Genomic DNA, 27,832 nt, shown 5'->3' with positions numbered 1-27,832 from the left:
CCAGTCTGACTGCTTCTCCCTGTTGGGTATGGCAAGATGACCCTGGCAAGGCCATCAGCACAGTCCCATCTGCGTCGCCAGAAAACTGTTGTCCCACAAGCAGAGTTGTTTACCCGGTGTGCAATACACCAAGATACACACAGAGTAAAGGAATTTTATTTATTCCATGTTTATGCAAAGTGGGGTGCTACATGGTAATTCCACAAAGCTAGCACACTGCACAAAAGTACTTCAGTGTATTTATACACTTCAGGCTACACAAAGACACATTTACTGTATCGACCACTGGTTAGTTTCTTACCACTTTGTCCCTCACTGGTTAACAACATGCTTCATCTCGATTTAAAGTTACAAAGTCCTTTAATTATACTGCACAAAGTCAAAGGGTGAGGCGGGGCAAATAGTTTTGGTCTTAAATTGAGTCCATGGTTGCGATCGCCCCCTACTGCCTTTACTCTTCCCAGGTTACCATAGATTTTTGCTGACTTTATCCTTCTTTGGCAATTACTCAGCTTTCAGTGCTTTCTCAGCAGGATGCTTCCTTTCTCTACAAGGGCATAGTTGCTAGTAAGGCCTGCATTGTTTATACAAAATAATCAGGCTTACATAAAGCCATCACTCCCTGGCATCCTTAGATGATTTACATGCATTATATCCAATTCTAACTTGAATAGTGTCACTATAACTGAGGCATTTATTCAACCATACGATTTTACACAGGTAACGCTAGCTGTAACTGTACCCTAGAATTTTATGGTGTGCTCAATGTTCTTGCCAACTAATATAATTTATTGGCTATGATGTAGTCCTGGAAAGTTCCTTGGCTGGGCTGACCCTTCCTAGCAACTCCTCTGCATCAGACTCTGCATTACAACTAGTAACATGGACTCTCTATGCCTTCTTCAAATCTGTGTCTCTCATAAGCATGCCAGAAAATACAAATCAGTCTTCTAAAGATATTTTTTGTGTGTCTTCACCTAAGAAAAAATTAAAATGTAAATAGCACATTGTGCTTTCAAGCTGTCATTGTTTTGGGGGAAGGCATCTGGAAAAGAATTTAAAACAAATTTGTTTAGCTGCTGAAATACCTTTTCTTCTTTCAACTAGGTGTCTTATTAAAGGCAAAGGTGAGGAGAATAATATTTAGCCCATACTGCCAATTAAAAGGTTTGTCCTGTAATTTTTTTTTTTTTTTAATAAAAGGTTTCATCTTGTTTAATGAAATAATAAAATACAGTTAAATGGGATCTGTGGTGATTATGTAGTCCAGTCTTCTGCTCAAAGCAGGGTTAATGCCAAAGCTACACAGTGGTGCTCAGGGTTTGGACCACTGGAGTCTGAAAATCTTCACAGATGGAAATCTGGCAGACTTCTTGGACAGCCCATTGCTATGCTTAACTGCAATCACAGAGGAGATTTTTTTTCTCATGTTTGAAATTTCCCTTGATGTCACATGTGACTGTTTCATCCTGTCCTTTGCCCTGATCCTCTATATCCCTGAGGAAGTTCTAGTTCTTTTTAACCTCCAAAGAGACAGGTGAAAGTAGCAATCTGATGTCCCCGCTTAGCTCTCACCTCTGAGAACAAGCACAACAATCCTAGATCCCTGATCCTCCTCCTATGACATGTGCTGTAGCCCCCTTCCTTTCCTTTTGTTTGTTTGCTGTATCCATCTGATGTGTCTTGGCTTTTACAGAGAATGCAGGGGACTGCTGGGACAGGTGTTTACATAGTGTGAAGAAGTACTGCTGCTTTTAAAGATTACTAGTAATAGTGCCAGATAACCTTAAGAAATGGTGCTTAACAAGACTGTGTAGGAGATCGAGTTCTCAGCTGCAGACAGAATTCTATACTTGAATTTAAAATACAGCAATGTTAAAGGTATTAGCAACTTCACTGAGATTTCCTTTTTTGTGAAGTACAAAGACATTGCTGTGTAGCAATTCCCCATTCTTTTAAGAATACTTTGCTATTCTCGTGTGCCTAAGGGTTAAAAGTGACATAAGGTAAGTGTCACCAGATGATGCAGAAAGCAGTGTGACTCTTGTTTTACTTATGGGTATGCTGGGATGTGGAGATATTACAGACATACTAAGCTCTAAATGAGCAATTTACTAACTGAAAAGGGATGTGTGGACTCAGATTTTGCAGCGGTGCAAGAAGCCAAATGAAAACTTATTCTGGTCTTTTGTCTTCTTTCCCATTCTCTCTCTCCTCACACTTAATGAGATCTCTCTAAAAATTCTGGGTTTTTTTCATCATACCTGTAAGACTGCAGGACTGAGGAGGAGAGCAGATAACACACAAAACTATTACAGAAAAGGGATTCTAATAAAAATGTTAAAAACAACTGAATTCCAGCTGAGGTTTCATAACTCCGTTTGCATTTTTGTGCTTTTATTCCAAAATATACTTTTAAATGTGGCGTTAATATCTCCCCCACTTGATCCATGCTAACAAATGTTTTCAGTGTACCACAATGTGCTGAGTAAATTCCTATTAGCAGTAACGTGCATAACTTTTTTTGGTGACGGTTTAATTGTTATGGAGCAAGAGAAAAATGGGTTGTTAGAAGAAACAAGCTGGAAAGGCAAATGGAAACAAAGGTAGGGTATTGTACTAGAAAATATCAAAGCTCTTCCAACACAGTATGAAGAACACATAGGGGTAGTGTTCCCTCTTGTTCCCTGCAAAGCTTGAAACTAAGATCAAGGAAGGAATACTGTAACCTGAAGGAGCTACTCTAGAGAGGAAGGTTAAAGATGGATCACGTGACTGCTCAAGGCGCTTCTGCTGGAGATGAGGAAAAGCAGAAAAATGCAGCAGTACTATCCCATGGAGGACCAAGAGATCAGTGCCTTCTCACCTTGCAAATTTTGAAAGTGTCCTAGATACCAGAACCAAAGCACATGCAGTAGTAGCCAGTTTGTCCAGGCTACTCTGTCTCTAGCTGTAGATTATCATGAAATACCAGAACTGACATCTAAAGTCACAGGCTACAGGACACACCTGGGCTGGGAGAGAAATTGCACCCTTAGACCACATGCAGACTTGCAGGCTGCATAATTCTCCCTACTGAGGGCTGCATTCTGAAAGGAACCAAAAGAAACCAGGATGTAACAGGATTATTTCCTTTCTATTGTCCTCTATTCATTTTCCCCTTCTGTACCCTTATTTTTTGTCTACTTTTCCAGTTAATGCAAATTAGTATGTCTTTTCACCCTGAGCTGTGGCTCATCCTATCATCCATCCAGAGTTAAAGGTTAGTCTCTGGCTTTAGCACAGGTGCATTCTTCCTCCAACAATCTGCTTAACTTGGAGTTTGAGTGGATGATCATGCCCAAAGGATGTGCAAATGTATTACATGGATCAGCTGGCTAAGCCTGTTTGAGTTCAGTGTTGCCCTAAGTAAACTCTGAAGCCATGCCCTAATAGCATGCACTGTGCTTTACTGCATGCTCCTGTATGTATAACAATGTTCATGTTATTGCCATTAAATTGATTATCTGCAAAGTCTTAAATCAGAAAATTGTTTAAGTACTGTAATGTCAGGAAAAGCCTAATGCAGATTTTTCTGTGCAGGCTTACCACAGCTCTCTATACATAAAGTAACCATGTGATCACCAACACTTCTTTTTCCAGTTTCCCTACCTCCACTGCAGGGTTCAGAGGACCTCACCAGGGTTTAGTTACCATATTTCATCCAATTTTTTACTGAATGCTTCTACTTTATTAATTATTACAATTTATTGTGCATCACTATACATGTGTCTCTTTCTATGGTGCCTCTAATTTAATTAAAAAAAAAAAAATCACAAACCCTGCCAGATTATTTTCAGAAGATCTTTATGGTTATCTTTAACAGTCAGAGAACTGAGACAAATACGGATTTAAGACTAAATTTTCATTAACTTTGTGGGTGTGATTTCCTATACCTAAACCCTGCTTCAAACTATCTTAACTATTTGTTTCTCAGCATGGGTTATACAGTATTGGTTATGTAGTATATCCATCTGAGACACAGGTCTGTGGGCGCACTCTCACTCACCTCATTTCTAATGTAACACACTAACAGAAGGAGGGAGAGTGCTTGCATGGTCTCCTTGTAGCTTTTATGGAAATTTGACCCAAAATACCAGTTTGCAGCAACAGTTTGCAGGTGCTGAGCTCATATTGCTTATGAAAGTTAAGTCAGTGCTTTTCAGCACCCTTCCCTGCTATCTCCATTAGCTATCCTTTGTTGGAGATTTTAGTACAGAAACCATTTATTGAAGGGCTGAGCAGAATGAATACCTTTTTCTGATGACCTACACAAGCCTCAGACCAGCTCACTTTGCCGCAGACTCTCCAGGCTCTGTCTCAGTCTTTATTCTAGTTAACAGAAGCTGCACACATGTTTATTGAGCTCTGGGTTTGGCTGGTTCTTGGCTTCTGCGTGTCCTCCTATTCAGTGCAATTTCATCTTCCACTTTGGTCAACTTCTCCAAGCTAAACTTTCACCACCCTCAACTGTTCCTTTCACCACCCACAACTGTTGCTTTTCCTATACATTCTACCTCCTCTTCTGAGACTTCTGACCGCACAAACAACTGACCCTTTTTTAATTTACTGCCACCTCCTCTCTTTGTCCCAGTGCAAGCAGACAACAAACATTATTTTCCAAATATCTGTTGGCTTTCTGACTGACTGCCAAGGTTGACTGATAAGCAAAGATTAAAAACCCGTCTGACTACATTGCTGGGTGATTCTGCAGGTTGCTTGAAACTGTGAGGTGTTGCAGGTACTAGGTAAACTTCTCAATGCTGTACCTGGCCCTCCTACTGTTCTAATCGCCCTTGCAACTTGAGGAGAGGCATTGCTGACTTTGCCCTCAACATGTCTGCGCATGTAAGTTCCCTGGAGGGGCCTATGTGTAAATTTCTCTCTGGGGAAATATAAAGCTGAATGTGTCAGCTTTAACTAAACTTGCTTTGCAAATGGGTGAAAGGAGTGCATGTTATTTTAGCAAAGAAATTAGAAAGTGTACCACAAAGTTCTAAGTGAGAAAAAAGACACCATGATGATACACAGTTCCAAATCACACTTATGAACACGTTTTTTCTTACGTATCTATTCTGGCTAATGTAGAGTCTTTCGGCAATGTCTCAAAACCAGAATAAGCAGAAATGTTCAAATGTGTCTCTTTTCACTCTCCTGTGCTGAGGGCTTGGGAGCACTGTCTACAAACTTTCATTATGTTCTCCAGTTAGTACATTTCTCCTATGTTAAGCAGCTTATTATCCAAGAGTGTTTTTTAACTTAGGTAACATTAGATACATTTACTTTTCAATTGTACCAGGGTTGTTTGGGGTTTTGTTTGTTTGTTTGTTTTTGGTTTTTGTTTTTGTTTTTTTGTTTTTTTTTCCAGAAACCGTAAATGAGCTAACAGTAGCACAAATGACATATCCAAGCGCATTTTCTAAAACACTTTTTTTCTCCTTATTAGTCAAGGAGCTCCTGGTACCACATCCACATGGGGGTGAGGAGGAAGTTAAAAAAGAAAAAAAAAAAAAGAGGTAGTAGAGCAGGGAAAACCACTATAGCAGGAAGACTACCCTGATGCCTGAAAGGGATGCAGATCATCTAACTTTTACAGAACCTCATATGTGTACCCTTTCTAGTAGAAAATGAACTCTCTGGAACCCTGAGCAATGGGATTTACCAGTTTGCACTCAGACCCTTCCATCTGTTCCTCTGTCTAGCCATATTAATAGTATTGTTAGTGTCTGACTTCTCTTCCTCTGTCAAAGTACTACTGTAAGTCAACATTGATGTTAGGCACCCATCATCTCAAATACCACAGCAATAAAGGTAGGGGGGCAAAAATCATTGTCAAATACCACTGTGTGGAGTTTGCAGAAGAGAGGTGCCAGTATATGTAAATGTGCTGCTTCTACTAAGATTGTGCTCTAAAGCCTTATGATATTGCTCCTTCTACATCTGGTTGAACATCCCTTCCTTGTACTTCTGGAGCTATCAGGGTGCCTCTTGTTCCTTAACTTTGGAAAGGAGGCAAAGAACACATTTCTTACCTTCTGTCCCTAACAGTTAAGAAATAAGTTGTGAATATAAATACTTTTTGTGTCTTCAGGGTAACATCAGTTTGGTGTCCCTGCTAGCTCCTTTATTCAAATGAGCCTGTAAGCATAGAGTTTAGTATTAAAGTGCTTAATTTTGCAGCACAGCCACAGCGAAAATTTCTCTAGATTGTATTTCTCTTTGCTGTGTTTATCTAGATTTCTTTTCTTTGCTACAAATCTTTTTCTTTTAAAAAAGACTGAAATTTGAACTAGGGAGTTGAATTGGCTCAGTACAAGGCCTGAAGGAACGCCAGAGGTAGGGTGGCAGAGAGAAGCATAAAATGTGACATCCTCCTTTTGGTGCTTTCAGCGTTATACAGTGTAAATTCGCTAAAAACCATTAAGCCGCTTCAGGCTGGTGCAGTTATCATCCCACCATCCTCCCAATCATCCATTCTTACTCTCTGCTGATACTGACCTATATGGTTTTGCTGGTTCTGGTAGCTAAAGCAAAAAACTATCCACTGCTTTATACATCAATTTTTCTACCGTTCCTGTCCTCCATAGCTCCCAGAGTTCCAGTGCAGAGGAGGATGGGATTGCAACAGTGGCAACCCGAGTGAAACTGCCGTGGAAGGGCAGTCTGAGGTGGCTCTGGCACCTTTAGCAAGGAAGGGGCAGTGAGGGGACACGGCGAGAATTGCTGTAAACATTCACTAATTGAAATCAAAGGCGGCAGCGACTGCTACCGGCCCGGAGCGGGTGAGGCAAAGCCACTTCAGCAACGGCAACAGCGAGGGCAGCGACACCCTCTGTCGACCGCAGCTGCGGCAGAGGCGGTTTTCCGTGAGTGACAACCCGGAGCCGTTGTTGTTTGGTACGTCTTCCTCGCCCTCTCGTCTTCGCTGCAGTTAGAAATGTTCTCAGTACCTGGTTATTCACAGTGCGAGGTTCAAGTATTTCCAGGCACTAAACTCCACTACTTCAGCGCAAAGCCTCGGTGGTAACAAAAATGCGTTAGTCGAGATAGAGCGTTAAGAGGCTTCGGATTTCTCCCCAAAACCTGTGAATTTCAAAATGCGGCCCACGTCCGAAGTGAATTTAACGCGTGTTAATGAATGAGGAGGGTGAAGCAAAGCCTGATCTAAAGGAAGCCGACCACCTCACAGGCTCCTTCGGGACTCACCGAGGAGCGGAAAGCCGTGTAACGGGCCGCGCGTGCACGGCACCCAGCGCAGCGGCGAGGAGCTGCAGGGCGGACACAGGGGGCAGCCGCGGCGCGGCGCGGCTCAGCGGCGACAGCGGCCGCTCTCCCGCCTGCCACCGCTGGAGGCCGCGGCCTGCCCAGGCCGGCAGTAACCCGCTACCACCAGCGGCCAAGATGGCGGCGCAACGGCTGGCGTGAGGCGCCGTGATGTGGCGTAACGCGCCTCGGCGCTCGGCGGACTGCCTTCCTCGCGCGGACGCGACGATGACGCCCCGGGCTAGCCGCGGCGCCCATTGGCTGCCTCCCACGATCACCTGAGGGCCCCGGTCCCGCAGTAGCTCTGCAGCTCGATTGGCTCGCCACGCTGCCGCGCGGGAGGACCCCGGGGCGGCCGGCGCGAGGCGATTGGCGGAGGAGGCTGCCGCTCCGCCGCTTCCCCGCCCCTCTCCCGGCCGGGCGGGCACCCCGTCCCGCCCCCGCCACTGTGCCGTGGTTCGGGCTTCGCCGCGTCGGGATGAGCCGCGTTTTCCCATGGAGACCAAACGGGCCGAGATCCCCAGCAGCGTCTTGGACGACCTGTGCAGGTAGCCGCCGGGCGGGGTCGTTCCCGGGCCCGCCTCACGCCCACCAGCTCCGGCCGGCCCCTCCCTCTTCCCCTACGCGGCTGCGTCCCCCTCCTGTGGTGCCGCGGCCCTCCGTTGCGGGGGGCGGGGTGGGCGCCGTCTCCCTCCCTTGCCCCCCGCTTCGGCCGGTGCGAGACGCGTGCGACCGGGCCGCAGGGCCAGGGTGGCGTGGGGCTCTGGTTGCTCGGGGCTACTCGGAGCGCTCTGTGGACTGGCGGAACTCCGAGGGGGAGGCGCGGGGCGGCCCAGGGAAAGGGGTGGCGTCGGTAGTGCCGCAGCGGCCGCGAAGCGGGAAGCTCGGTGTAGCTCCCCCAGTGCCACCCCGTGCGGCTTCGTGGGGCGGGAACTCGCCACCTTCACGGCTTCGTGGCCCAAGGCGCGGCCCCCCCGATTGGAAGCTGTTCTCGTGAGGCGTGAAGGGTGCGCGCCAGCTCTCCTCTGCCGTCGGCACCGTCGTCAGAACCCGATAAAGGGCCAAACGGGCAGCGAGAAAGAGGCCGAGTATGGAAGAAAAATCAGAACCTGATTTGTGGGTGTTTCTTCTGGTGTTCAGCAGCTCATGATGTTTGGGCATGGAAGGTAAAATTGCGCGGGTGAAAGAAGAGTCAGAAGCATAAGGTTCTGACGTGTGTAGTGATGAGTTGATGATACTTGCCGTTCAGAAGTCTGGTTGCATTTAGAAGGGGTGGCAGGAAGTCCCTTCTGCTGATTTTTCTCTGCTGGAAGAGAATGTTCCAGTGAGACAGAAAAGGAAGAGCGAGAGGAATACCTTTCAGTCTGAAACTGTCCTCTTCTGCTTGCCGGTCTTTTCGGAATGAAATAGTTAGCTTTTTCTTACCCTGAAGGTTATGCATTGAAATTTTCAGAAAAACATGGATTCTGTTTTCTTGGGGAGGGGGAAGACACTTTTCCCCTTATGATCTCAACCTCTGACTGTCTGTGGCTCAGCCCTTTAGACTTTTAAATTCATCTACTATCCCCAGAATTTGATGCCCCAAACTGGATGTGACATTTGACATGAAATAATCCTTCTGTTTTACCACCTCTAAAAGATCCCTTCTGAAGTACTTACGTACAAGAGGGAAAGGTTACTAGAGATGAAGGATAGTCCACCTCCTGGAATTACTGTCTTCAAATAGATGAAAATGCTTAGAAGTGAATTTACCACAGGAAGCTAGAACTGCTCCACTCAGTAGCGTTTTGTCATATATCTAATGTAAGAGTCAAAGTTTGCAATACTCAGGTAAATTTGTAGTTCTCTAAGTCTGGCCTCTAAAGCGTGTTTGTGTTTCCATCGTGTCTCCTTTTGGCTCCCTACAGAGAGATGGGTCTTGTCTTTTAGACGACTGATCACATATGAAGCAGGGTTTAAGACTTCAGAAAATACAGAGGGGAATCACAATGCTTGCAAACCAGAATAGCCAATTATTAGTGTCATTCCCGTGGAGCAACTGATAGAAGAGCACATGAGTAATCAGATATTACGTTGTTATAGGGTCAGTCCTGCTGTCTTACTGTGTTTCTCTGAACGTCTGTGATCGGCTATGTTTGAGAAAATGTTTTGTCTTATAAATGTACAAATGTAGTTGTGTAGCTTTAATTTAAAAAAAAAAAAGTCTTAGAATGGTAGATCAGAGGCTTGTAGTTACCATATGGCTCACTTTTTGTCTTATCCTAATTCACCCTGTTGATTTTCATTAGTGCTAACAGATATGCTGTGCTTCAGATAAGTTGACTTGCTTGGACATGGAACAACTGAACAGAACAACTGAAAGAAGCAGAGGAGTCAGGTTTTCCTGTGGGAAAGAGAAGGGATTATGGTATGAACTGGAAGAGTGACAGGGCCTGGTAGGCCTTGGCTCAAGGAAGAAAATAAATTATTCACTAAGTGTAAGATCAGTGGTGCAGCACTTCAGGAGGCTGGCTATAAATGAGTTATTAAAGTATCTTTTGCTTCCCATATTCTTCTATCGATATATGTATGATATTAGTGGAAATTTTGGTAGAAAGAGCCAAGCAATATTTCATAGTTGCTGAGAAGATTAAAAACATTTCTAACACAACCTTGTACTTCTTTTTTGCCTTGCTCCCCCCTCCCCTTTTGACTTTCTCCCCTCCCCCCCTCCCCTTTAGACTTGCTTCCCTCCCTGCCTCCCCCCTTGGCCTTTCTTCCGCTCCCTCCCCCCCTTTGCCCTTTCTTCTGTCAGGAAATAAAACTTCACTACTCAAATAATTCTAATTTCAGTATAACAGGTTTGGAAAGTTAGAAGACCAATATGAATTCTTTAATATCTTTTTATATGAACTGTAGCAGTGTGAGCTGCAAATCTAAACAACTGATAGTTATTTTTTTAGGAGATGGCAAGCATTCACATTGCTCTTACTAAGCTACACAATTAAATAAATTAGCTTTCAAGTCAAGCTTGCCCAGTTGAAATTTTTTTTAAGTGGGATTTTTTTTTTTTCTCTTTTTGGTGTATTTGAAAACCAGAAAGCTAAGTTAAAGCTTAGATGTTCACAAAACATAACTGTTGGTTTTATTTGTACCTTGAGGGTCTACAGTATCTGTCAGACTTCTACACTTTGTTTTGGACAGCAATACTTTCCTTTGTCCTGAAGCAAAAAGCCTGGATTCTTTGCAGAAAACTTAGTTATTTAAAGTTTGTGTATTCAGGAGATGCAATCATCAGTACTTCTCACTATATCAGTCATTTTACCTCCTTAATACATTTCCTTATGACAGAAAGACCACTGTGAGCTGGTGCTAATTCTATGAACAGAATGCATTGCTGAATTAAAATGCGTTTGGCTTTTACTTTAAGCTGAACCACTTTCTTCAGATTGCTCACAGGGGTTACTGTCTAAGCAGAAGCTCAGGGATGTTCCACACAGAGGCTAGTTAAAGAGGCTCATGTGTAGGTCCTCAGATCACTTGCAGCTGTTCCAACTAATTCAGCTAATTAGTCTAAATAATAATTCCACTGGTCGGGGCAGCTACAGCTGTTCTAATGCCTGCAGGTAATTCTCATGGCTGTTGCTAGCTCCAAAGGCATATAAAGGTGCCTTAGCTAGTATCTTAATTTTGTATGTCTTGAGGAGAGGGTGTGGTGGTGGTTCCTTTGTTTGTTTTTGTTGAGCCTAGTAGGTTAAAAAACACCATGAATTACTGCTGAGTAATCTTTACCACATCAATTATTTTATTTTTGCGATTGTGAGTTAAAGCTTCCAGGTTTTTAGGTACTGTGCAGAATGACTGGATTTCTTTCTGTAGTAATCAATTTTGATATTAGGTTGACAAATACTGTTCAATTGTAAAGTTAATTGGGCTAAGACTTCAAATTTTTATTGTCTGTGGTCACCTAAAATAACTTATTGTTGAGATACATGAACTTCTAGGAGGGTCTGGGTTATATTCTTAGACTGAGTTTGTGGCTTGATGTTACTTTTACAAAGTTTAGCTTGCAGTATTTGTATGATGGTGTATTTTGCTGAATGAAGTTGTACTCTTCAGGAGCAACTGTAGCATTCAGTATCAAATTTAAGTTTTTAGCTGGACAAAGGAAAACGGTGTGCCTGTTGATGTTCTCTCTGATACTAACCTTAGTGTTTTTCCACACTGTGAGCAGCGGAATCTATAATAATTTAATATCGGTAAGCTTAAATTTAAAATTTTTAATGCATGTTACTAAGAATTTTCTTGCATGTTAGCTTTAGCAAATCAGGTACACTGGGTGAAGGTGTCTCAGCCCTGGGCCTTGTTTGTCCTGTGGAACTCAACATATAAAGTTACCTGTTGTAATAGGTATGTTCAGAGTCAGATGCTCATAGCTGACTTCCCAGAATCTAATACTGAAATTATACCAAATCGGTATAATCTTGTTCTTAAAAAAAACCCAAACCCACACCAACTTCCACCCCCCCACCCCCCCCAACAAACCCAAACTCCACTTTTCCCAGCAGTATAACATAACAAGTAAGAGTTTTGTATTCAGCTATAGAGATCTGTGACAGAATTGAGCATAAGTGATAATGGTGGTGGTGGTTATTGTTAAATGCTTTCATTGCAAAACCATTCTCCTAAGGATAACAAAAAAAAGGTAAATTTCAAAACACTAGTCTAATGGACTTTCATTTAACTTTTTTTCCAAGCTGTCACAGTTTTTCCCTCCTGGTGAACTAAATTAAGGAGACTTCTACACTTAGAATTCATATTCAGAGAGTAAAATGTTTCACCTCCATTCTTATTCAGAAACTAAAATGTTTCTTGCCAGCATGTGATAACAAGTTGAAAGATAAAGCCAGGTACATAATGCCTTCAAACATTTGTTTTGTTCCTAGGCTGTTTTAGAATCACACACTGCCAGGATACAACTTATTCTAGTTCTGGTAAGTTAGTGTGTATTTAAGGTTCAGTAGTAGGAGCTCTCTGACCCATTCAGTTAAATAACAAGTGTCAGATATCCACGTCATTTTTTTTGTCATGCTGCCTTGTGTTACTGAGTTGTTCTTTACTGAATAAGGAAGTGGAGGTGTGGAGTCTTAATGTAAGTTTTGGGGCTTCTTGGTGTCCTCTTTCTCCTGTAAGCAAGTGCTGTTACCCCACCTTTTGATTTCAGGACTGTGGTGGGTTAACCTTGGCCAGCAGTGAGATGGCCACCCAACCACTCACTCCCCCTCTTCAACAGGATTGGGGATAAAATAGAATGGAAAAGCTTTTGGCTCAGGATGAGACAGGAAGGTTTCTTACCAGTTACCATCATGAGCAAAACAGACTTAACTCAGGGAAAATTAATGTAGTTTGTTGCCAGTTAAAATAGATTTGCATAGAGAGATGCAAATTCTAAGCACTGCCTTCCCCTACATCCCCTTTTTTTTCCCAGGTTCAACTTCCCCTCTTAATTCCTGACTCTTACCCCCTGAAGAGCACAGGGGTATGGGGAATGGGGGTTGTGGTCAGTCCATAACACTTCATCTCAGCTGCTTCTTTCTCCTCATGCTTTGCTCCTGCTCCAGCATGGGCTCAGTCCTATGGGCTGAAGTTCCTTCAGGAAATAACCACCTGCTTCAGCATGGGCTTCTCCACAGGCTGTAGTGTGGACATCTGTTTTGCCATGGAGTACCTCCTCTCCCTGCTTCTTCTCTGACCTTGGTGTTTGCACTGCTGTTTCACACTCTTTTTTTCCTGTCTGGCATTTTTGTCCTTTTTGAAATAAACTTTCCTAGAAGCACCACCGTCTTGGCTGCTGTCTTCAGCAGTGCCCTGCAGTGGCATCACAGGCAGTCCTGGCCTATTTTCCAAAGGCTATCCTGCAGCCCCCCACTGCCAGCACATGGGCACCTGCACCTAGTACAATCTAGAGATGCCTGTTGTTAGCACTTCAGTCAGTCTGAGTAACTTAGGCATTAACTTTCTGATCAATAAGTATGTTCTAACTGGCTTTGCTTTTGTAACTTTAAGCCGGGTGCATGTTCTTATTCCTCTTTGCTAATACTTGTACATATTGTGTCTTTGGATTTATGTTCAGCTGCAGTGCTGGGGCAAGAAAATATCAACTAATTATAAAATTGTGTTGAGTTTGTGTGTCATGGGCTTTTGGTAGTGGGGGAGGGGTCTACAGGGGTGGATCCTGTGAGAAGCTGCTGGAAGCTTCCCTGGCTCAAAGTCAGACCCGGTTCTAGCCAAGGCTGAGCCACTTAGCAATGGTAGTACCTCCTCTGTGATAACATATTTAAGAGATGAAGAACCTGTGAGACATAATGGAGAAGAGTGGGATGCGAGAGAAACACCTATGCAGACACCAAAGTCAGTGGAGAAGGAGGGGGAGGGGAGGAGGTTCATCAGAGCAGAGACCCCCCTGCAGCCCATGGTGAGAGGGCGAGTTGTGTTCCTGCAGCCTACTGAAGTCATCAGTGGAGCAGATGCCCACCTGCAGCCTGTGGAGAACCCCATGCCAGAGCTGGTGGCTGCACCTGAAGAAAGTCAGGACTCCGTGGAAAGCCTGCACTGGAGCAGTCTTGCTGAAGGACTGTTTGCTGTGGAAGGGACCCACATTGGAGCAGTTTATGAAGAGCTGCAGCCCATGGCAAGTTCTCAAATGGAAGAAGTTCATAGAGGACTGTCTCCTGTGAGAGGGACCCCACACTGGAGCAGGGGAAGAGTGTGAGGAGTCCTCTCCCTGGGGAGGAAGGAGTGGCAGAGAGAAGGTTTGATGAACTGACCGCAACCCTCATCCTGTGTGCTGCTTGTGGAGGAGGAGGTAGAGAAAACTGGGAGCAAAGCAGAGCCTGGGGTGAAAGGAGGGTAGAGGGAAGGCGTCTTTAAGATGTGGTTGTATTTCTCTCTGTCCTACTTGGATTTGATTGGTAAATTAATAGTGATGTTGTTCAAATTAAATGGATGTCTTCTTCCCAAGTTGAGTCTGTCTTTTGCCCAACTATAATTGATGAGTGAGCCCTCCCTGTCCTTGTCTCGACCCACAAGCCTTTTGTTGTATTTTCTCCTCCCTATTCCATGGTAGGAGAGGAATCAGTGAGTGGTCGTGTGATATTGAGTTGAGGGCTAAGCCTAAACCACAACAAAAATAAAATAGTTTTTGTTTTTTTACCTTTAATCTACAGCAGCTTTATATGTAAGAGCTATTTTCCACAGTAATAGAGCCTTCAGAAAGAAAGGAGCAGTTGGAGGGTGGTGTTGCCAATTGAAAATTGGCAAGTAGGAAAATGTTGTTGAGGTGAATAAAGTTATTTATCTAAGGGAGAGTGTCTGCTTCTTTAAGGGTATTTGGTTGAAGGCCTTTTTCAATGTGAAAATGAGAAAGGGAGGAAACCGTAACCAAAACATACAGGGACACAAATCTGAAGGAGGCGGTAATGAGAACTGGCCACTGATTGATGAGGTGGTGTGGTAATGTTCACTCCAGCAACTTTATCTAAGGGAAAAAGAGGGGAATCGAAACCAAAAATATACAGCCACAAGCCTAAGAAAACAAAAGTGGATACAAGAAACAGACTTGCCAGTCATGCTAATTGATGGGCTATCAAGAAACGACAGGCACCACTTCCAGGAAGATCAGCCTGGCGTTTGTATCTGATAAGGCTGGAAGAGGTGTGGCAGGGGACGGGGATCGCGGGAACAGAGTGGAAATAGGCAAAGGCAGAAAGGGGTGTAAGAGATGCTGGTTGTGTGTAAAACGGGGCTGGTCAATACCATTGTCTATCTGAGCCTTTCACCTAATTGCCACAGTCTGTCCTATCTTTTTACATATTCTTATTAAATATTTTCTTAATTTTCTCTGTGTAATCTCACTCTCTACCAACCTACATGTGTGCTGCAAGGGTGAAGTGCCAGCTACTGCTGAGAGCTGTATGTGTCAGTGGATGGGGTGTCAGCTGCTGGAGTGAGGGGGAATATGTCAGTGCCAGCTACTGACATGAGTGGGGGTATAAGCTTCCAGCCTCTGTGGGGGGAATGGTGAATGTCCTGAAAACCAGCTACTGCTGGGAAACTGTGAGTGAGGTGAGGGGCAGAGCACCAGTGGCTGGAGCAGGACCATGGGTCTTGCAGCCCATGTGCCTGGTGCCAGCTGCTGGGATGGCAGGGGCATGAGTGACTTACTTTTCCAAACCTGTTGTGCTCATGTGCTTACTAACAAACTTCAGGCTGGACCATCCAGCAAGTCAGGGATCTGTGTGATTGGTATGAGAATCTGGGATCTGCACAGGTGATCTGAGGAAAGCAAAAAAAAAAAAAAGCAAAGAAATATCGACAAAGTTGTGAGGCCCCTTAAACAATGCTAGCCCCCAGGCAGTGTTAGCTAGATAACATTCTTACAGAAAACAGGATAGATAGTAAACTATTCCCTGTCTTTGAGATAAAGGGGGAGCTGTACCAGCTAAAGGATGATCAATTCCTGATAACACCAAGGATTTACTTCCAGACACAAAAGTTCGAATTAACAAAACAAACAGGTAAAACTGACTCTACAACCTGGAGAGGAGTCAAAGGTCCAGAGAGCATGTGCAGGAAGCAAAGGTAAAAAGTTCATGAAGAGGAAGGAGTCTTACTTCATCCTGAAGACCCTTGAAGACCCCAGCCCACCCTCACCAGGAGGCACTGCGCAGGTGCAAAGAAGAAGGACATGGGGGCGGGGGAGGCAAGAGGGGAATTTCTCGAAACTAATTGTCATATTCCCTCCTTCGGAATCCTAATGCGTATGTAACATTTCAAACAATAAAAGGAGCTGATTTTTTGGCTCTCGGTGCGCACGTTTGTGGTGGAGTGATCCCCTGTGTGCCCGATGTCGTAATAAACGTACTACTTTATAACTCTTAGTGAGGTGTAGAGTTTGATTCTGTGCCTCACGGGGGTATTGGGTGGACAGTGGGAGTTATGCTAGTACTTGGGGGATGCGTGAATGTGTGTACACTTGTGAACCTGGAGAGTGTCAAGTGTGTGCCAGCACTAGCTACCTTCAGCCCCTGCCTGCTGAAGGGGACTTGGCTCTCTGTGCTTGTGTTTTGTGTGAGTCCTATATGTAGGTGCTGTTGATAGCAGGATCTTGTCTGTGGCAGCCTGTGTTAGTGTCCTGTGTGTGTCCCTGGGATACATGCTGGGCTTTGCTACTGGTTGAACTTGCCAAGGGGAAAGCAGCAGCAGTGTCCCTCAGCCTGGGCAGAGACCCTGGGGCCAAACTCCAATGGGCAGGCAGGAGGCAGTCCTTGGCCAGAGTGGCTGGAAGATGCAACCACTTTTGACACTTTTCAATTTATACTTGTTAAATTTTAAGTAAGTATGTGTTAAGTATTTCTGGTTCTGGCAATGTGCTTTTGCGATTTGGCTGGTGGTACTCAGGAGTTGAATATAAGAGATCTGTGTCAAATGGTTTAAGTTCAATGGTGTAAATGACCTTAAATTTCTAAAAAGAAAATTCTGTTGTTCTTAATCTTACAAATAAATAAGTAAGGCTGCTTCTGCTTAAGTAAAATAAGCTATCGCACTGCTACTTATATGTACATCTCTGGGACTCTATGTTTGTGTGCCAGTATCTGAGCTAAAGCATAATGTAGACTTGAAAAATAAACCAATTGTCCATGTTCTATTTCAGACTGAGAAAATTAATAGTATCATATTGAATTTGAAAATCTACATAAATTAATAGTTCATTGTGGCTTTAAGTGAAAATATATAGCTGTGTTTAACTTATCCCCAGAAAAAAATGTGTTGACATGTTATCAAGAGTTTGCAGATGTTCTTTACTAGACATGTAAAAATGCTGTCATTGGTAATATAGCCATTTATGTAGGATGTCCTTGCCCTCCCTTGTTTTCACAACACTTAATTTACTTAGTTTATTGTAGTTGACTTTGGTGAAAGAACATCATGATCTGTTCTCCTTCTTGACTTTAAGAGTTCTATTTTACTTTGATGTGAAAACCTTTTGCTGTCCAGATCACTAGGAAGATTTGGTGATCTGTTGCTCTGTACGATTTGATCAGGAATTCCACTGTTGCAATGCATTTTTGTTGTTAGATTTATTTAAATCAATAGATTGGTCTAATCTTACTCTTTTCTTTCCTGGCAGCCGATTTATTTTGCATATTCCAAGTGAAGAGAGAGACAATGCAATTAGAGTGTGTTTTCAGATTGAACTTGCCCATTGGTTTTACTTGGATTTCTACATGCAAAACACACCAGGATTACCTCAGTGTGGGATAAGAGACTTTGCTAAAGCTGATATCCTTTTTATTACTGACTGTTTTCTCTCTCAGTGGATAAAGTGCAAACTGAATATTGTTAATGAAATTTCAATAGTTGCAGCAGGAAAATGTCAGTTCGTGTGTTAGTGATTTAGAAGTTAGTGTTGCTAGATACGTGATTTTATCTGTTCATTGCTTCCATTGTTTTGTAGCATTCAGAAAAGAGGTGTTTCTCAGACTGCTGAAGAGCTATGGAAAATGCATAGTTTCTGATTGTTGAGGATTTTTCCCTGTGGTTGCACTTTGGCAGACTAGATGACCTGTTGGAGCTCTTCATTGTGTCTTATCTAATATCGTTCCAAGTAAATAGTGACACAAATGTTAATGTAGCTGAAGGTGGTATGCATTCCCCCATGGGCAGTGGTATGTATTTGTTGGAAGTACTGACAGTTGCTCCTAGAAAAGGTTCTGTTGGCAGACGAGAGGATGTATTTTTACTAAATTCATATGGTTAACCTCTGTTTTTTTTATTGCTTACAAGGACTGCTGAAACGTTCACTGTGTAGTCCCTTCTGGAGAAAAACTTGACTTTCATCCAGCAAGTGTTTTAGTTTTGTGTGTTTTTGTGATGTGTATTTAGTCTGTATGTTTGTGATGCGGGATTGGAGTATTGCTTCTAACTTTTACAACAGTATTAATTTGTAGCTTCAATACACAGTGTTTGGTAACAGAGATTTACTTTGAAAACAATACCGCTTTTAACAATAAACTGTAAAAATATGATAATTTTCTGTATGCTTCATGATAATATCTGTGGTTTCACTACACAACATACTTCTCTAATAACAGAGATTAACTTTGAAACACTATAGCTTTTATTTTCACAAAAAAGTGTATAAATATGATGATTTTCTGTCACTTGATATTATGTAGTTATTTTTTATTTATTTTAGGTATGGTTTCAGTTATAAATGTATTTTCAGACCAAGAGAATTCTTTTAGTAATTGTAGGCAGCACAGGAAAACCACAATGTAATAGATGTTATTTGTTCATTACATCTGTCCCTCTCCAGCTTACATTAGCTAGAAATATTAATTACAGAATCACAGAATCAGCTAGGTTGGAAAAGACCTTGAAGGTCACCTAGTCCAACTGAATTCTGCTGCGGTGTCATATTTTTAAGTACTCTGCAATGGAATATTTTTTATTGGTAGTATACTCTTACATTTAATATTCAATATTAATACTTTTATTAAGGACTTGCTTTCAAAGTTTTAGTTATAAAGGTTGTTCATATTTTCTCTGCATGGTGAGTCTTCATAAAGTGTATTAGACTTTAGATCTCTGTCATTTGATGCCATTAAAAATACGGTTTTTTCATAGTTAATACTTAAGTACAGATTCTGTACCATAGTCTAACAAATGATTGTTGGAAAATTTTATCTCCACTTCAGGAAGGAGGTGAAACTGTATTTTTGTCTGTCTTACTCCCTTCAAAATTAATAAAATGTGTTTAAGAATAATACGTATTCAAAATAACTGTTATGTGGATCCTTTTTCTTCAAAATTAGGGGAGACCTTCCTTTAGACAAGCAGATTTGTCCCATCTTTTGTCTTTTTTTTTTTCTTTAATTGTCTTGTATTAGAGTTACAAAATTACTTGATGCTTTCCAACCTTTAGAGTTTGGTTATGGATTGTTCAGGGTGCTTTTTTACTTTTAAGAGAATATGTCTTGAAAGCAGTTAAGGGAGGGAGTGTGGTTATTGTAAATGTTGAGTGGGTATCTTTTATATGTCTGCATGTGATTTGAAACTGGATGCTTAAGTTTATCTTCCTTAACATGCCCCTGTACTCTTCAATCACTGCCCTTTTTTACTGCCTCAAGGTGAAGATGTACAGAAGGTTTTAGATGAGTGGAAAGAATACAAAATGGGAGTGCCAACCTATGGTGCAATTATTCTTGATGAGACACTTGAAAACGTAAGTATGGAAATAGTTGTGAAGGTCTAGAGGGAAGGATGGTATATGCTGGCAGAAATAATAATGTTGTTATTTACATGTTTCATCTGGAGAAAAAGTGCTTTAGATTCATAAAGACCTGACAGTTACTTGCCACTGTTGAGTGTGTACAGAAATAGAGTATGGGAGACAGTAAACGTACTTCTGCATGCTTTCCTACTCAGTTTTCGTTTTTTTTATTCTGAGTTTCGTGATCCCATAAAAAAACTCATGGCTCTTGCTAGAACACAAAAAATCTCATGGGTTTCTTTCTCCAGGCTAGAGTATCTTTTTGTAGAAGTTGGGGATGTGAAGGGAAGAATAAAAATTGGTTAGAATAGTGAATGTGTGACAGTTGTATCCCCTTGTATTTTGCAGGTTCTTTTGGTTCAGGGCTATTTAGCAAAGTCTGGTTGGGGATTTCCAAAAGGGAAAGTAAATAAAGAAGAGGCTCCTCATGACTGTGCTGCTAGAGAGGTAAGTTATATCTGATTCCCTTAAATTTAAGCTAAATAAATAAAATTTGCTCAGAGCAGGATATATATGTTAGATGAAGAGGTGTTTTACTTAGGTATCTCTTTACTGAAATAAATAAATAGTCTGTTCTTGCAGGATTCTTCTGTTAGTGCTTTTCTGAGTTCCACAGTGATAATCAGGGTGTGGTTTTATAATTTAAAAATCACTGTTAGATGGTTTTAATTGTTTTGCGCTAACTTGCTAAATTAAGTGAGCACTGTTTTTAAAGATCTCTGCTGAACTATCAATTTACTTTTAAATATTATTTTTGGTGCTTGGGAATTCTTACGTACTTTGTGGCTTTTGGAATGTACTTTGTGGCTTTTGGAATATTAATTTCAAGGGCCACCATAACTAAAAAGGTATAAGAATGGGAATTCAGCTTATATGCACTGAGCTATGTAACAAGACTAAACAGTTGAACTGGAGGTTGTAGATTATGTAAAAACTATGAAGAACTTTACTTTTCTGTTTTTCAGTGATGCAAGAACAAGGATCAATGCATTTTACAAGTAAAATCTGAAAAATAAAATAATCAGTTGGATTTATTGCTGCTGGAGACCTAGATATATAATGAAGCTGCATATTAAAAATAGCCTATATTATTGGTATAAATACTCATGTAATATAATGCATCCAGAATTTTTGAGAGGGAAAATGAAAATGAGGGAAAGTAGAAAAATGCATTAGTTTTCTTCATGGTTGGATCGAATCAGTGTCTGAGAAATCAAGGATATTTTTAATATATCTGTCAAAGATGAATGAATGAAAAATTTCGTATTTCTGATTCCCTGATAGTACTTTCCATACCACTCATATATTTAGTATAAACTTGGAAAAGCAAAATAAGGTGTTAGATCTTAAAATTGCACGATTATGTGATGAACACACGTGAAATACTCTTTCATGATAGAGTTATTATATAGTATCAAATGGAAAAAAAGACTTGTCAAAAAGGACTGTCATGGCTTGAGCCCAGAGGTCAATGGAGCACCATGAAGCCATTCATTTACCCCTTCTCCCTCATGAATGGGAAGGGGAAAATAAAGTAAAAGGCTCATAAAATGAGGTAAGAACAGAGAGGGGTGGCTTGCCCATTATGGTTGTAGACAAAAGACAGATTTGTTAGGGGAAGACAAAAAGACCATCACTTTAATTCAAATACTAACAACAAAAATGCTTAACAGACAGAGTGGGATAGTGAGAAGCTTGCTACATGTTAAAAACACCTCCCTACACCCCTCCCTTCTTCCTGGGCTCAGTTTTGTTCCAGCCTCATCCCCCCCAGTGACACAGAGGGCAGGGAATGGGTGTGTATGTGTGTGTGGTGAGTCTGCTGCTCCTCCCTCTTCAGGGGGGAGGACTCCTCACATTCTCTCCCCTGCTCTGGTGTGATGTCCCTCTCACAGGACCCAGTCCTCCGTGAACTTTCTCTGACTGAGTCCTTCCCATGGGATGCAGCCGTTTCTGTGCTGCTGCGTCACTGAACTGCAACAGTTGGGCCTGATCTTCCCATAGAGTCCTGGCCTTACTTGGGCACAGCCGTCTGCTCTGGTGTGGGGTCCTCTACAGTCTGCAGGTGGATCTCTGTTCTTCTAGTGACCTCTCTCGGCACACCCTCTCCCCTTCCTCCTCCTTTCTTACACCTGATGTTCACATTGATGTCCTCCTCAACCTCCTCTCAAGTTTCCCTTCTGAAATATGGTATCACAGAGTTGTGGCCATCATTTCTAATTGGCTCATTCTTGGGCAGAGGCAGGTCTGACTTGGAGCAGTGGAAGCTTTGAGAAGCTTCTCACAGAAGGCCACCACTGTAGCCTCTCCTCCTCTGCTACCAACAACCCCACCATACAAACCCAGCACACTTGCCAAAGAGTAAAACCCCTGAGCTACAGATGCCGTAGGCTCTCATTGCAGAACTCAAAGGCTGGAGAAGCATGAGCAGACACTTAATGAGGTTAACTTGTTTATTCAATGCATGTCCCTCTCCCCCACCCCATAAATAGCTTGTTCAGTTCAACTTTTCCTAGTCAGGTTCTTTTAGAGTTGGTATGAAGGACTGAACTGAAGGGAAAGAGGACCATAAAAAGATACGGACCCCAACACAGTGGACAGGACAAACCAGGTGTAACTGCTTCAGGAAGGAATGATGTGAATGAATCCATTACAATCCACACCCTGGTCCCTTTGGGCCAAGTTACAGGGTTTAATACTGCAATGAACTTCTGCCCTTGCTCCTATCCTGACTAGCAACAAGGTGGTTCCTGCTATAGTAATTCTTATACATGCAGCTCAAGTCCTGGGTTACAACAATTTAAAGGTGTTTCCATTACAATTTACACCCCTGTTCCTTTTGAAGTAGACTGTAGGGTTTAACGTTGGCAATGAATTCCTCCCCTTGCCCCTGCTCTGACTTGGACTTAAACACAGACTGCAGTCCCTCGAAGTGGAGACTTATCTGTGACCTACAGTCTCTTCTACTGCTGCAGCATAGACTTATCCACAGCCACAGTTACTGTGAGATGCACCCATTCCAGTGTGGCCTTCTCCATGGGTCACAATGCCTTCAGGGATATACCTGCTTCAGTGTAGCCTTACCCACAGCCATTGTTCCTCAGAAGTGAACCTGCTCTACAATGGCCTTACCCATGGCTGCAGTCCCACCAGGGGTGTACCTGCTCTGTTGTGGGCTATCCATGGCCACATGCTTTGACATGCTCCAGCATGACCTTATGCACAACCACTGATGCTAGCTACTGTGAAGAAAATTAATTATCCTAGCTAAAACCAGCACAGGTGGGCACAGTTCTACTGAGAAAAAAATCCTTTGATGGTGTTTTTAATTTGGAGAATTGATTTAGAGTGCTCTAGTGAACAACACTGTTGCTATGATCTTTTTCCATCAAGGTAGATTGTTAATAAATTGGCAAATTCTTACAGGCTTACTGTGTCTGGAATTGGGATGTCTGTAATATCTGTGCATAAATCTTTTAACTGCTTTTACTGGAGTCATCACAGGTCTAAAACCATAAACTGCATCTGCTACAAGGTCTAATTGAAGAGATCTTCAATGGACGGTGTCTACACTGTTCAGTAGTATTTCATAAGTTGATGAGGGCAAAACCGTACTAAATGGGTGATTTTCTTGGTACATGGAGTTTCTACAATTAATTCCCTTAAATCATCTGTAAAGATCATTTAGGAAAGGAAAACATTGCTGCTAGTTGTAAGGGTAGGTATGGAGGAAAAGCGTATCTTCTCAATTGAGACAGTGTATGGTGGGGTTTTTGGCTGGTATTTTTTTTCCCCCTTAAACTCTGCTGTTCTTAATGTAATTAGATGAGAAGATGGCTTGCTTTTTGTTTTGATATGAGGGGTTGTATATGCTAATTTGAAGACTAACTGGTCAATTATTTGCTTAGTATTAAACATTTCTGTTTTTTTGTATTTGTGCTTAATTTCTTCTGCATTTTCAAAAATGGAGAGGAACCATATTGGCAACCATTTTGACAATAGCAGTATATACACTGCTATTTTGCATACAGTATGCATGTATGCATACTGTATGCAGATCCTGTCACTCTTTCTGATTCTAAATCTGGTCTTTAAAAAAATTAACTGAGGACTTCTGCCTTAGGATTACAGAATCACAGAATTGTCAAGGTTGGAAAAGACCTTGAAGATCATCCAGTCCAACCATTAACCTAACACTGACAGTTCCCAACTACACCATATCCCTCAGCGCTATGTCAACCCGACTCTTAAACACCTCCAGGGATGGGGACTCCACCACCTCCCTGGGCAGCCCATTCCAACACACAACAACCCCTTCTGGAAAGAAATGCTTCCTAATATCCAGTCTAAACCTTCCCTGGTGCAACTTGAGGCCATTACCTCTTGTCCTATCGCTTGTTACTTGGTTAGAGACTCATCCCCAGCTCTCTGCAACCTCCTTTCAGGGAGCTGTAGAGGGTGATGAGGTCTCCCCTCAGCCTCCTCTTCTCCAGACTAAACACCCCCAGTTCCCTCAGCCGCTCCTCCTACGACCTGTGCTCCAGACCCTGCACCAGCTTCGTTGCCCTTCTCTGGACATGTTCGAGTCATTCAATGTCCTTTTTGTAGTGAGGGGCCCAAAACTGAACACAGGAATTGAGGTGCGGCCTCAGCAGTGCCGAGTACGGGGGTCAGATCCCTTCCCTGTCCCTGCTGGCCACGCTATTGCTGACACAAGCCAGGATGCCATTGGCCTTCTTGGCCACCTGGGCACACTGTTGGCTCCTGTTCAGCCGGCTGTCAATCAACACCCCCAGGTCCCTCTCTGACTGGCAGCTCTCCAGCCACTCCTCCCCAAGCCTGTAGCGCTGCTGGGGGTTGTTGTGGCCCAAGGGCAGCCCCTGGCATTTGGCCTTATGGAAACTCCTCCAGTTGGCCTCAGCCCATGGCTCCAGCCTGTCCAGGTCTCTCTGCAGAGCCTCCCTACCCTCGAGCAGATCAACACTCCCACCCAACTTGGGGTCATCTGCAAACTGACTGAGGGTGCACTCGATCCCCTCGTCCGGATCATCAATAAAGATGTTAAACAGGAGTGGCCCCAAAACCGAGCCCTGGGGGACACCACTCGTGACCGGCCGCCAACTGGATTTAACTCCGTTCACCACAACTCTTTGGGCCCGGCCATCCAGACAGTTTTTTACCCAGCAAAGCGTGTGCACATCCAAGCTGAAAGCACCCAATTTTGCCAGGAGAATGCTGTGGGAAACGGTGTCAAAGGCCTTGCTAAAGTCAAGGTAAATTACATCCACAGCCTTTCCCTCATCCAATACGCAGGTCGTCCTGTCATAGAAGATCAGGTCTGTCAGGCAGGACCTGCCTTTCATAAACTCATGCTGACTGGGCCTGACCATCTGGTTGTCCCCCATGTGTTGTGTGATGGTACTCAGGATGAGCTGCTCCATCAGCTTCTCGGGCACCGAAGTCAAGCTGACAGGCCTGTAATCTCCCAGATCATCCTTCTGACCCTTCTTATATATGGGCATCACGTTGGCCAGTTTCCAGTCAGTCGGGACCTCCCCAGTCAGCCAGGACTGCTGGTAAATGATGGAAAGCGGCTTGGCGAGCACCCCAGCCAGCTCCTTCAGCACCCTCAGGTGTATCCCATCTGGTCCCATAGACTTGTGTGTGTCTGTGTGATGCAGCAGGTCACTGACTGTCTCCTCCTGAATTGTGGTGGGGTCATTCTGCCAGTCTCTGTGTTCTGGCTGAGGAGGTTGGATTCCCTCAGTACAACTAGTCTTGTTAAGACTGAGGCAAAGAAGGCATTAAGCACCTCAGCCTTTTCCTCATCACTCATTGCCATGTTTTTTCCTGCATCTAGCAGGGGATGGAGACTCTCCCTGGTCTTTCTTTTGCTGCTGACATATTTACAGAAACATTTCTTGTTCTTGATTGATGAAGCCAGATTAATTTCCAGTTGGGGTTTAGACCTCCTGATTTCCACCCTGCATAGCCTCACAGCACCTTTGTAATCACTGATTATTGGCAGTGGGGCTTAATAGCTTTGGGGTTAATATCCAGTTCTGTGAGTTCACATGCGTGTTCCACTGTCTAGGCAGAAATATTTTGGATAGTGGTATCAATCCTGTTTGTTTTCTGAGTACTTGTATTTCCTGTGGTGATTTTGAGGACCCGGAAGCTTTTAAAATCAACTGTTTACTTAACAAGCTTAGAGGCATGACCTGATTTAAGCTATTAGGTATGTTTGACATAATTTTTTTTATATTATAAACCTTGTATATTTGAGAATGTCGTAAAAGGACAGGATTTTGAAGTAAGCCTTTGAGAAACCTGATCTAGTGAAAGATGTTCCTGCCAGTGGCAGGGGCTGTTGGACTTGATGATCTTTGTAGGTCCCTTCCAACCAAAACTATTCTGTGAATCTGTGATCCTTCACTGCAATGTTATAAAATATTCAAAGGAAGTGTTCTTTTAAAATATCATTGTCTTTATAGTAATCTCCAGCAGGTATAATACTCCTATTTTTTTCTTTAGAGTAGCTGACAATGCAGCTTTAAGTTTGTCAGTGTGGATGTGCAGTTTGGATTTTTTAGTTTTGCTACACTATTACTGGGTTTTTTAATGAGTGTAAAAATGATTATATGTATTAGGGGTGGAAGGTTCATGAAGTAGAAGGACTGTTGAAAGAGAAGAAAATTGAGGTGCAAGTAAACCTTGCTAGAATTTGAAGATCTCTTTATCCCCAAATAGTAGTTTTTGCTGTGAGTAAGATTTCTGTGTATCCAACAGCACCAAGGAGCAGCTAGAGACTCCCCAGCCATATTAATAAATTGCTACATTAAGGCATAATAGAGTTATTTCAACTTTTATTACAGATCTGTCTATCTTGAAGAATATAAAGCACATAAGATCTTGGATAATTTTTCTATTATTGAGCATATATCTATGTGTAAATGCTTGTTTTTCCCTGCAGAGGCCTGCTTTCATGGATAGATCTGAAAAACAGCCATTCTTTCCTTTGTGATGATAGGTTCTGAAAGCATGAATTTGAATACACACACTGATTTCATCTATATGCTTCTCAGGTGTTTGAAGAAACTGGGTTTGACATAAAAGATTATATCTGCAAAGAAGAATACATTGAGCTGCGAATTAATGATCAGTTAGCACGGCTGTACATCATTCCAGGAGTTCCGAAGAACACAAAATTCAACCCCAAAACTAGAAGGGAAATTAGGGTATGTTTTATCTTCTTTGAATCTATAAGACCCTCATTGTGAAGCTTGATTTTTAAAACTAACAGCCTGTGAAATAATAAAACTACCATTTGATGAATGCCTCAAATACTAGGTACAGATGACATCTCTGCAAGGTAGGGTGCTGTCAACTTCTTGCAGCCCTATTGCAAAGACTCATTCTTGACCATCTGTCTTATGTCTCCATTCATCATGAAAGTAACAACACTAGAGCATGCTGTCAAACTATAATTCTCCCCTTCTTTTCTCTTAGCTGTTGTATGTGTTAATCATTTAATGTTATTCCTAGTTATAGCTGCATATATAACTATATATTCTTCTGAAAATTGAATTAATTAATTGGTGATATACAAAAGCGTACATATCAGAAGGAGAAACTAAGGATTGTGTTCTCTCTTTCATGGCTAATGCCATCCAGACTTAGAAATAGTGTATTTTAAGGAGGAGGTCAGGAAGGGGACACAAAACAGGAACTATTTTTGATGGTTTGCGTACCATTAGACTTTTAAAAGGTATTGTGAAGCAGAGAAGCAAAGACTCAGGTAGTAGATGCTGGAAACTTTGTTCCTGATATTCAAACTTCAAAGGTTATGTATATCTTTCTTGTACTGCAATTCAGTTTAAAACAGCTGTCCCCATATTTTCATGCAGATGGTGCCACTGAAAAGGGTACCTGGCTTTCTGAATATAAAAAGGTACTTGTAGTTGACTAGACAGGAGTCTCTTTAATTTCTTTCACTAGAGACCTGTTTTTCAAAATATGAAGTAAAAGAAGATGAACTTCTTTTAGATGTAAATACCCCACTTCCTATAGCAGTGACCATCTGCATGGGGGTGACGAAGAGTTCTTACAATAACAGATTTTTGTCTCCCTGCTGATGTTAACATTTTCATCTGATCTAATACAACAGGGCATGCTGGTTTTGTATTCCCTATAGAACTATAGTGAAAACCTGTTCAG

At 42.5% G+C, this 27,832-nt stretch overlaps 1 protein-coding gene across 4 annotated transcripts in view; it reads left to right on the top strand.

The window, feature by feature from the left end:
* The first annotated feature begins 7,742 nt into the window (after window positions 1–7,742).
* Window positions 7,743–27,832, top strand: part of DCP2 (decapping mRNA 2) — a 37,697-nt gene continuing 17,607 nt past the window's right edge. For 3 of the 4 annotated variants that reach the window (XM_074932667.1, XM_074932669.1, XM_074932666.1), the window contains exons 1-5: window positions 7,743–7,850; window positions 17,471–17,622; window positions 19,440–19,567; window positions 19,964–20,062; window positions 26,701–26,853. In XM_074932667.1, coding sequence (XP_074788768.1) covers window positions 7,798–7,850; window positions 17,471–17,622; window positions 19,440–19,567; window positions 19,964–20,062; window positions 26,701–26,853 — 585 coding nt within the window. In that variant the 5' untranslated portion in view covers window positions 7,743–7,797. Of the gene's footprint in view, window positions 7,851–7,953; window positions 8,469–17,470; window positions 17,623–19,439; window positions 19,568–19,963; window positions 20,063–26,700; window positions 26,854–27,832 lie in introns of those variants that run through there. The other variant, XM_074932668.1, reaches the window with a different exon arrangement.

Source organism: Athene noctua, chromosome Z, assembly GCF_965140245.1.
Source record: "Athene noctua chromosome Z, bAthNoc1.hap1.1, whole genome shotgun sequence".
NCBI lineage: Eukaryota > Metazoa > Chordata > Aves > Strigiformes > Strigidae > Athene > Athene noctua.
Note: the sequence above shows the minus strand (reverse complement) of the source record. Positions and strands in the feature narration are given on the sequence as shown.